General features: G+C 44.9%; 1 protein-coding gene across 1 annotated transcript; it reads left to right on the forward strand.

Annotated features, from left to right (window-relative positions):
• The first annotated feature begins 755 nt into the window (after positions 1-755).
• Positions 756-9826, forward strand: LOC143997940 (pentraxin fusion protein-like). Its single transcript, XM_077493759.1, has 3 exons — positions 756-828; positions 2055-2328; positions 9342-9826. The coding sequence occupies exons 1-3, from the start codon at positions 756-758 to the stop codon at positions 9487-9489; spliced, it is 495 nt and encodes a 164-aa protein (XP_077349885.1). The 3' UTR covers positions 9490-9826.
• Positions 9827-11636: the final 1810 nt, after the last annotated feature.

Below are 11636 nucleotides of genomic sequence, written 5' to 3' on the forward strand. Positions count from 1 at the left end.
TCTCCTTGCCCGGCCTGTCAGTTTAGGTGGACGGCCATGTCTTGGTATTTTTGCAGTTGTGTCATACTCTTTCCATTTTCGGATGATGGATTGAACAGAGCTCCATGAGATGTTCAAAGCTTGGGAGATTTTTTTATAACCCAACCCTGCTTTATACTTCTCCACAACTTTACCCCTGACCTGTCTGGTGTGTTCCTTGGCCTTCATGATGCTGTTTGTTCACTAAGGTTCTCTAATAAACCTCAGAGGGCTTCACAGAACAGCTGTATTTATACTGAGATTATATTACACACAGGTGGACTCTATTTACTAATTATGAGATTCTGAAGGCAATTGGTTGCACTAGATTTTAGTTAGGGGTATCAGAGTAAAGGGGGCTAAATACAAATGTACCCCCACACTTTTCACATATTTAGTTAAAAAAAAAGTTGGAAATCCATTTATAGTTTTCCTTCCACTTCACAATTATGTGCCACTTTGCGTTGGTCTATCACATAAAATCCCAACAAAATACATTTACGTTTTTGATTGTAACATGACAAAATGTGGAAAATGTCAAGGGGTGTGAATACTTTTTCATGGCACTATATATGAAATTACAGATCTGATCGAAAGAGAATTTATTTTAATACTAAGAAAAGGTATTTCGAAGTACCAGAGAAAGAAGAGATGATACTGAGGAAGAGATGCAGAATCACCTTCTCGTGTAACATACTATAGTAACAGACTCCTTGTGTCTTGGTTTCTCCTCCAGAATGAAGACTTTGGTGGCTTTGCTTTTCCTGGGGTCGTTGGGTCTGGCTTGGTGCTGCAGCCGTCCACCTGGAGGTAAGAAAAATATAAAGGTAAAAAAGTACATAAAAATGACTTTGGTGCACTAGATGAGGAGGAGGGTCTGAATACACTCTTATGGCAGCAGGTAGGTCATCAAAAGAACTCCTTCAGGTATTTTAAAGAGGAAAAGGAGCAAAAAAGGAGCAAAAATGCAGCAGGAAAAGCAGCATAGAAGCAGCAAAAAAGGTTGGGACTTTATATGAAGCTCATGGTAACAAAATGAATAGAACGGTGGATAGTAAAATATTTAATGATACATAGATACATGTTTACAGACACTAAAATCTCATATACATAGAAATGCACATTTCCATGGAGCCAATTTCTAAAACGGTAATATCTGGTAGTAACATATTTATAAGCATTAATCATGTATCCATGATCAAAAAAAATCACAAGATATCTCATTGCCCTTAGCACCATATGATGCAAGTGTATGCATGACCAGCAATCAGTTTCCGCTGCCTGTGTGTGAAGTAGCGGCACGTTTAGGTGCAATTCTGTGTGGGAACATGCTCGTAAGGTTGGCCCCAAGGACCCTGCAAGGGAACGGAGCCAACCTAAAAGTGATAGCAACTGGCAACACTTACAGGATGAAATTGCGAGGAGTAGCATTGTAAGGTCTCCAGTGTGCTGACAACGTCAGTTTTGAGGGGCAGAATGTGGCCTGGCTGATCCATATCCAAGTGGGGAGAATTCCAGGAAGGATGGCATGTTCCTGCACTTCCCCTACCTGTCTGGAACCTCTCCCTGATGTGAATCACTGTCCCTGACAGATGGGTGACCTGTCCCTACTCTAATCACAACATGAAATGCGCACCAAACCCGGGTGCCAGGGTCTTGATTAGACTCTTCCTGGCCCAAGATGTCCACCAATGCTATATGGGATGCCAGCATGCAATCAGATGCCACCTCTCTGTGACTAAGGAGACCATAGGGGTCTCAAGTACCTACAGAAAAAGGTGGAAAAACCGACAATATAAAAATTAATCTGCATGATCCATATTTTTTATTTGGTTAAAATAAGTATACCCCTAAATTTACCCGGAAGCTGATTTTGAACTCTCCAGCTATAGTAAATCTATCCCACTGTCTCAGTCAAATTATTGACACCATTGCAGTCTACAGTTCTTTTTTTTTGTGAAGGCCCCTTTAGAACAATGGAAATACTTTGTACACGATGTATAATTACTGAGTGTGTTTTGTTTTTCTTTCTTCAGCCACAGATATCGCCAGAAGCGGGGAAGCCTCGGAGAGTTCAGTTTTTGAGGTTGGTCATGCTTACCACGCCATTGATGGTGTGACAGATACCAACTGGTATCATGGCTTCTGTACCCACACATATAAGGACACATCGCCCTGGTGGAAGGTAGACCTGAAACAGAAATACAAAGTGAATGTCGTTGTAGTCACTGGACGAACAGATGACTTTATGGAACGGTTGATGTGCGCTGAGGTCCGAATTGGAAATTCTCCAGACAATAACAACCCGGAGTGAGTACCACGGGGACAGGACACTGTACGGTTACCTGTGTCAATGGGCTTTGGGCTTGTGTCGATGGCATCAGTTTGAGAGGCTTCAGAGATCATTCAGAATTCATTGACAGGTGACCTTTTTCTGGTCTGCATTGAACTCAAGAGAGTTTTGCCTTCTGATAGACTTGTATTATAATAAAAAACACATCTGATGCAAATAAAAGCCCAATGACAAAGGTCCTATGCAGTACCCTGAACCCAAAATAAGAGACATTACTGCATGACTGAATTTGACCTATGAATATATTTAAAGAGAAAGTAAACATTCTAAGCCCTTGTACACACGGTCGGTGATTCCGACAACCAAATCCGACGGATTCTGTCCGTCGGATTTTGTCCGACGGATCTTGCCCGAAACTGTTGCATACACACGGTTGGACGAAGTTGTTGAAAATTCCAATCGTTCAGAACGTGATGACGTTGTTTCGTTACGACGGGACTACGTTCAGGCTAGTAGCCAATAGCTTTGGTGTAGGAATTTGATATGAGCATGCGTGGCACTTTGTCCGATCAAAATTCTCTACACATGATTGGAGTATGTCCGATCAGACCAGTTTGTCAGAAAATATTTCCAGCAAGTTGGAAAATTTGGTCCGATGGATATTCCGACGGAAACAGTCCAATGGAGACCACACACAGTCGGATTATCCGACAAAACTGTCCGATAGGACACATTCCGACTGTTTCTCCGTCCGTGTGTACAAGGGCTTAGGAAACCATCATATTAAACACAAATAAAATGTATATCAAGCCTCCTGGCTTCCCATTACAGAACTACTTCTCAGGCCTCAAGCATAGGTTTTAAGTCTGGTCCCTCACATCACCTTTTAGCACCACTGTGCTTATGTGCAGCCCTGCACCTCTCGGCTCTTTCTCTTGCAGCTCCCTGCTTCTCTATCCAACTCCCTTGATGCTGGACAGGGACCATTTTGTCTCCCGGGTGGAACCCTAAATCAATGTCAGTCCCAGACACAGTCTGCTGGCTTTCATTAATACCTCAACCCAGGGTTAGAGGCTTTTTCCTTTCCTCAGCTCTTTGAAGTCTCTGAACTCCAGAACCCAATCTAATGCCCCGTACACACAATCTGACTTTCCGATGGAAAATGTGCGATCGGAGCTTGTAGTCGGAAATTCCGGCCGCGTGTAGGCTCCATCGGACAGTTTCCATTGAAATTTCCAACACGCCCAGAGTCCCCTCCATTAAAGAATGGTTTACCAGAATCAACAAAACAGCCGAAATGGAAGAATTGATCCATATTTCCAAGGACACCCCCTCGAAATTTAGCACGAAATGGGCCTGTTGGAAACACTTTCAGACCACCACAACCTACGCAGAAGTGTACAACTAATGACATCAGGTCCACAGTTTTATGACCTTGGCCTTACAGGGCCTAATCTATCTTTCTACCATTGAGCTTTATGGTACAGATACTGAGAGAAGGATATAAATCCAAGCTACAAATCCATTACTCTACTTCGGGGGGGGGTCATAGGGAAGGGGGATTCCCCCCCTTCACTTGATCCCCTTTTTGCCTTCCTCCTCCCTCCCCCCCTTCCCCTTTCCTCCCCTTTTTCCCCTCCCTCTCTCCCTGTCTCTATATCTCACTTTCCTCCACCCTCTTCTCTCCTTCCCCCCTGCCCCATCCCCCCATCCCAGTCCGCTACCAGACCACCCCATAGCAGACGTTCACACATGCGATCTCTCACGAATACCACACGCCTCCAACTACGAGTCACCTTCCCCATTCTAGGTAGACCCCTCTAGGGGTCTCCCTAGCGATGTCCCATAACACGCGCTGACCCCTTGTCCCCGCGAAGATTGACCCACCTTACATTACTATTGGCCCCTTGTCCCTCCTTCTCATTGGCCCTTTTACAAGCCTTGGGGCAATTCTTCATAGAGTAATACGACTTGGTGGGCCACGTCTGATGGTTTGCAAACCACCTGTACTCCGGACATGCACCTAACTGGCTTCTTTTTACACACAGATCTGGTCCTGTACTTTTCGAGATGTTCCCGTGCCATGAATATTTTATTACTCTGTACCTATGCCGATTTTGTATCCTACCTGTTGTTGGAAATGCCTGTTCGTCTGTATTTCTTGAACTATTTTCAAAATAAAATGTGTTTTAAAAAAAAAAAAAAAAAAAAAAAAAAAAATTTCCAACACACAAAATTCGAGAGCTGGATCTAAAATTTTCTGACAACAAAATCCGTTTGCGTAAATTCCGATCATGTGTAGACAATTCCGTCACACAAAGTGCCACGCATGCTCGGAATCAAGCAGAAGAGCAGCACTGGCCATTGAATTTAATTTTTTTCGGCTCTCTGTACGTGTTGTACGTCACCGCGTTCTTGACGTTTGGAATTTCCGACCGACTCTGTGTGAACGTGTGTTTGCAAGACAAGTTTGAGCCAACATCCGTCGGAAAAAATCCAATGGAATTTGTTGTCGGAATGTGCGATCGTGTGTACGTGGCATAAGAGTTATAAAAACCGAAGAAGACTGGAAACACAATTTTCTCTGCTCAGAACAGATATTCTGGAGCCCCCACAATTTACATTAAAGAGAACCCTGTGTGCCATTTACTTCTAAGCCCTTGTACACACGGTCGGAGAATCTGTCGGAATGTGTCCTATCGGACCATGTTGTCGGATAATCCGACTGTGTGTGGTATGCATCGGACTGTTTCCGTCGGAATATCCGTCGGACCAAATTTTCCAACTTGTTGGAAATATTTTCCGACAAACTGGTCCGATAGGACATACTCCGATCATGTGTAGAGAATTCCGATCGGACAAAGTGCCACACATGCTCAGATCAAATTCCTACATCAAAGCTATTGGCTACTAGCCTGAACGTAGTCCCATCGTAACGAAATTACGTCATCACGTTCTGAAAGATCGGATTTTTCGTCAACTTTGTCTGACCGTGTGTATGCAACAGTTTCGGACACAATCGGACGGACAAAATCCGACGGATTTGGTTGGCAGAATGTCCGACAGTGTGTACGGGGGCTTACACTGTGGTAGGGCCTAGCACTATATATACACTCACCAGCCACTTTATTAGGTACACCATGCTAGTACCGGGTTGGACCCCCTTTTTCCTTCAGAACTGCCTTAATTCTTGTTGGCATAGATTCAGGATTGAGATGTGGTGACTGTGGAGGCAATTGGAGTACAGTGACCTCAGAAGATGGGGACACTGTAGTCATAAAGGGAAGGACATGGTCAGCAACAATATTCAGGTAGGCCTTGGCATTTAAACAATGCTCAATCGGTACTAAGGGGCCCAAAGTGTGCCAAGAAAATATCCCCCAAACCATTACACCACCACCACCAGCCTGAACTGGTGATACAAGGCAGGATGGATCCATGTGCCAAATTCTGACCCCACCACCTGAATGTGGCAGCTGAAAACCAGACCAGGCAACATTTTCCAATCTTCTATTGTCCAAGTTTGATGATCCTGTGTGAATTGTAGCCTCAGGCCGCGTACACACGGGCGGATTGTCTGTCCAACTTAGTCCGCTGAACCGTGTTTCAGCGGACAATCCGCTCGTGTGTGGGCTTCAGCGGACTTTTTGAGCGGACAGTCTGACGAACAAAGTCTTACGGAATTTCCGTAATTTTGTCCGTCCAAACTTGGTTTTGTCCGTCCAAACTTGGTTTCAGCGGACAGTCCGCTCGTGTGTAGGCAAGTTGGACGGACTAAGTATGGCGCATGCTCAGAAAGGATTTACACGGCCGAAGGTTGCATTGCAGTGTATTGGACGTCGTTTTTCTAGTCCCGTCGTACGTGCTGTATACGTCATCGCGCAAGCTTTCAGCGGACTGTCTGTTCATCGTGTGTGGTCAAGTCCGTTCATTCAAAAGTTGGACGGACAATCCGCCCGTGTGTACGCGGCCTCAGTTTCCTGTTCTTAGCTGTAGACCATCTGCTTCAAGGTTTGATGTTTTGAGATGGTATTCTGTTGACCTTGGTTGTAACAAGTGGTTATTTGAGTTACTGTTTCCTTTCAATCATCTGGAACCAGTCTGCCCATTCTCCTCGGACATAAACAAGGCATTTTTCTCCACACAAATGCCGCTCACTGGATATTTTCTCTTTTTCGGACCATTCTCTGTAAACCCGAGAGATGGTTGAGCGTGATAATCCCAGTAGATCAGCAGTTTTTAAAATACTCAGACCAGCACGCCTGGCACCAACAACTCAAAGTCACTTAAACCCTCTTTCCTCCCCATTCTGATGCTCAGTTTGCTGTCGTGTGATTGGCTGATTAGCAATTTGTGTTACCAAGCAATTGAACAGGTGTACCTAATAAAGTGGGCGGTGAGTGTATATCCTAGAAACAAATAAAGAGATTCCCTCCCAAAATAAATCTCCAAGCCGCAACAGTGATGTTGAATGATGACATTCGCTGTGCACATGGAATAGGTATTTGAAAATTCTGGTCTCCAACCAGAAATATCAAGAAAGAATGCAAACACGGGACTATTAAAACATTAGAACATTAAATCAGCACATTAAACACATCAGCGCATTAAACATATGAACACATTGAGAAAAGAAATTGTGTAAAAGGATTTTGTCTCAATTTATTTGAATATAAAAACAATTCACAATACAACAAATCAATAGCTCATGGGGAAGGTGAGGTATTTCGACTAGTTTCACTTCTCAGCTTCTTCAGGAAATACATACATCTAAGGATATATACATAAACCACAATTAAATCAATAAAAACTGTATGAAGTGACCTTCAGTAACAACAACAAAAATTGGAGAAGACATGTTTACAATACATATCAACATTTTCAGAATCTTACCCAAACGTCTTAGCCCCAGGATAGCTCAAACAAACCGGGGGGAGCCTCCCCCCTGATGACTGTGAGGGGAATTACCCCCGACACAAGCCGATATCTATATAGGAACATTGATATTAAACTTACTGATTTAGGCATTATAACCTCAAAGCCTTTCACAGGTGGTGACCCAATGTGAGATCCATGTGTATTGCCACAAATATTTATATTTTTTTTAACAAATAATAAAAAACACAGAGGTGATCAAATACCACTAAAAGAAAGCTCTATTTGTGGGAAAAACATGATAAAAATGTAATTTGGGTACAGTGTTGTATGACCGTGCAATTGTCATTTAAAGAGTGACAGCACTCAAAGCTGAAAATGTGTCTGGGCAGGAGGGGGGTTTAGGTGCCCCGTAAGCAAGTGGTTAGCCACTTCCCATCTGGCGCACCTGATGTACGTCAGCAGAATGGCATGGACAGGCAAATGGGCATACCTGTGCGTCCCTTTAAATTTGCAGCTGTGCCATCGCGTGCGCACTGCCGGTGGCACACGCGCGAGCCGGCTGTAACCTCCGTGAGTCGGATCGCGGGTCCCGCAGACATGATCGCCGCGGGGATACCCGCAATCGTCTCACAGGGAGGAAGAACGGGGAGATGCTAATGTAAACAATCATCTCCCCATTCTGCCTAGTGACAGTGTCAGGCCGCGTACACACGGGCGGACTGTTCGCCCAACTTTGTCCGCTGAACAGTGTTTGGCGGACAGTCCGCTCGTGTGTGGGCTTTCAGCGGACAGTTTCAGCGGACAGTTTGACGAACAAGGTTTTTCGGAATTTCCGTAAAACTGTCCGCTGAAACCTTGTTTCAGCGAACAGTCCGCTCGTGTGTAGGCTTGTTCGTCAAACAAAGTTCCGCGCATGCTCAGAAAGGATTTACACGCCGAAAGTTATAATGCAGTGTATAGGACGTCGTATTTTTCGTCCCGTCGTACGTGCCATTCACGTCATCGCGCACGGTTTCAGCAAACTGTTCGTCCGTCGTGTGTGGCCATGTCCGTCCATGCTAATTTTGAGCGGACTGTTTGCCGAAACTGTTTGACGGACAAAGTTGGGCGAACAGTCCGCGTGTGTGTACGCGGCCTCACTGTGTCAGAAACCATGAATCAGACCGAGACAGAAGTACAATTAAATCACACTTGTTTATTAAATAGAAATAATAAGGTAAATAGAGTAAGCATAGTCAAAGCATAGCCAGAGTCCAGTAACCGGATCGAATAGTCAGCCAGGCCAGAGTTCAATAACCAGATCGGGTAGTCAGCCAGGCCAGAGTCAGGGATCCAAGTGAAGGAACAGCAAGCAGGATAAGGAGCCAGAAAGGATGTCAGCAAGCCCGTCTTTAACCAGGTACGCAGGAGATGGTTTCTTGTGATGTGACCAAGGCGAAGGCAGAGGTGAAGGGAGCTGGACAGCTTTAAGTAGGCAGGTCAGACGAGCATCATCAGGAACAGCTAGGTAACTGTGGAGAGAGATGAGAGCTGGCAATTATCCGACAGCTGAGCGGCCAGCCCAGAGAAGGAAAGGCTAAGCCAGCCCTGACACACTGATCATAGCTCCCTGTTATCGGAGCAGAGATCAGTGTCGTGTCACACATAGCCACACACCCCCCACAGTTAGAAACACGCCCCAGAACACACTTAACCCCTACACTGCCACCTAGTGGTTAACCCCTTCACTGCGAGTGATTTTTTTCCCCAAAAATATGTAGAAGAATACATATCGGTCTAAACTGAGGGAAAAAAATATTATTATTATAGCAAAATGTAAAAAATAATTCGTTTTATTCAAAATTCTCGCTCTTTTTTTGTTTATAGCGCAAAAAATAAAAAATGCAGAGGTGATCAAATACCACCAAAATAAAGCTCTATTTGTGGGAAAAAAAGGACGTCAATTTTGTTTGGGAGCCACGTCGTATGAATGAGCAATTGTCAGTTAAAATGACTAAGCACCGAATCACAAAAAGTGCTCTGGTCTTTGGCCAGCAACATGGTCCGGGGCTTAAGTGGTTAATGAACACTTTGGGCGCCTTTAGTAAACCTCCTACAATTAAACAAGTGTATTTTCTGTATCATTCTGTTGATCCTTGTTTGTTCTCCACAGGTGCGGTATGATCACCCAAGTTTCTGATCCTACGACAATTTTCTGCTGTAATGGAATGGAGGGTCAATACGTCAGCGTGGTGATCCCGGGGCGCAGTGAATACCTGACCCTGTGCAATGTGGAGGTCTACGGTGACCCCGTAGCTTAGAAGAAGCGTGTCTGCTGATAAACCTCAGAGGACCACGACAGAAGAAATCCTAAAGTTCATCATCAAATTTCACATCCATCATGATGATACGTCTGTTCTCCTATCTAGCTAGAGGAGGACATCCAATTATGTGAATCTTGGATAAAGTTTGCGTGATTCTTGTGGGAAATCATCTATGAATAGACCACTTAAAAATTAGCTAAAGTCATCTACTTTTGTATGAAGTGTAGAAGGGTTGGAACCACTGCTGTCTGTGTCCTCATTGGGGAAATTTTCTTTATATATTTGTTTCCTTACCTAGGTGCTTACTAAAGACAATAAAGTTTCTTTCACACTGTCTTATTTTTTTCTGTGTCATCCATCCTTGTTTTTTTTTTTTTTTATGTATTTTTTTATTTTCAGGTCTATTGTAATTGGTCTTGTTAAAATAAATATTAGATGGGATTATTGTTAAGGGTGTCATTAAAATGCAAAGAAATTCTAACTTTTCTTAAAAAATGTCTGCATAACCCCCCCATCCTACCTTTCCTGCATAACCTGTATACAAAAACACATATTCTTTATACAGGTTAGGCAAGATAGATAGGAGGGGGGGGGGGACTTTTTTCCACTTTAAGCACAAATGTGGAATCACTGATTAGTAAATGGACAGTAATAGCAGTGATCTCTAATAGTCTCATGTAATGGGTCTCTAGTCTATGACTGTCTTCTGAAGAATTTCTCCAGTTTAAAATAACTCCTATAGTATGTGTTATCTCCTGTTACATGTCCAGAGTCTCTGAGTATTTTCTGTAGCATTTTATTTACTGAATATGGAGTACATGATGTCAGGGGCTCCTTATATCAAGAAAGTTAAAGTGACACTAAACTCTGATTTAAAAAAAAATTATAGCCAAATATGTATTCTTAACTCAAAAAAGTCCCTTCTATTACTCTCCTCCAAATCCTCAAATTCCATTTTTTGCTGCTATGGTCCCATTTCCCGTTAGAGGGTAGCTACGTTTGTTTTCCATCAAACACAGGCACTGTACCATCAAACACAGCGACTGTGCCATCAAACGCAGCCACTGTACCCGTCAAACGCAGCCACTGTGCCCATCAAACTCAGCCACTGTGCCCATCAAACGCAGCCACTATACCATCAAATGCAGCCACTGTGCCTTTCAAACGCAGCCACTGTGCCTGTCAAACGCAGCCACTGTGCCATCAAATGCAGCCACTGTGCCCTTCAAATGCTGCCACTGTGCCATCAAACGCAGCCACTGTGCCCATCAAACGCCGCCACTGTGCCCATCAAATGCAGCCACTGTACCATCAAACGCAGCCACTGTGCCCATCAAACGCAGCCACTGTGCCCATCAAACGCAGCCACTGTGCCCATCAAACGCAGCCACTGTGCCATCAAACGCAGCCACTGTGCCATCAAACGCAGCCACTGTGCCTGTCAAACGCAGCCACTGTGCCCGTCAAACGCAGCCACTGGGCCATCAAACTCAGCCACTGTGCCCATCAAACGCCTGTCAAACGCAGCCACTGTGCCTGTCAAACGCAGCCACTGTGCCATCAAATGCAGCCACTGTGCACTTCAAATGCTGCCACTGTGCCATCAAACGCAGCCACTGTGCCCATCAAACGCCGCCACTGTGCTCATCAAATGCAACCACTGTGCCCATCAAACACTGCCACTGTGCCATCAAACGCAGCCACTGTGCCCATCAAACGCAGCCACTGTGCCATCAAACGCAGCCACTGTGCCCGTCAAACGCAGCCACTGTGCCATCAAACTCAGCCACTGTGCCCATCAAACGCAGCCACTGTACCATCAAACGCAGCCACTGTGACATCAAACGCAGCCACTATACCATCAAACGCAGCCACTGTGCCATCAAACGCAGCCACTGTGCCCATCAAACGCCGCCACTGTGCCCATCAAATGCAGCCACTGTGCCCATCAAACACTGCCACTGTGCCATCAAACGCAGCCACTGTGCCCATCAAACGCCGCCACTGTGCCCATTAAATGCAGCCACTGTGCCCATCAAACACTGCCACTGTGCCATCAAATGCTGCCACTGTGCCATCAAATGCACCCACTGTGCCCATCAAATGCTGCCACTGTGCCTCCCCCACCCGCCGTCTGCCCGGCA

The sequence above is a fragment of the Lithobates pipiens genome, unplaced genomic scaffold (assembly GCF_037356315.1).
Source record: "Lithobates pipiens isolate NorthernLeopardFrog02 unplaced genomic scaffold, aLitPip1_a1.2 Scaffold_19, whole genome shotgun sequence".
Taxonomy (NCBI): Eukaryota; Metazoa; Chordata; class Amphibia; order Anura; family Ranidae; genus Lithobates; species Lithobates pipiens.

Coding starts and splice junctions, on each gene's coding strand:
- LOC143997940 (XM_077493759.1), top strand. CDS start 756: ATGAAGACTTTGGTGGCTTTGCTTTTCCTGGGGTCGTTGGGTCTGGCT. Junction 829..2,054: donor CTGCAGCCGTCCACCTGGAG/GTAAGAAAAATA, acceptor TTCTTTCTTCAG/CCACAGATATCGCCAGAAGC. Junction 2,329..9,341: donor CCAGACAATAACAACCCGGA/GTGAGTACCACG, acceptor TGTTCTCCACAG/GTGCGGTATGATCACCCAAG.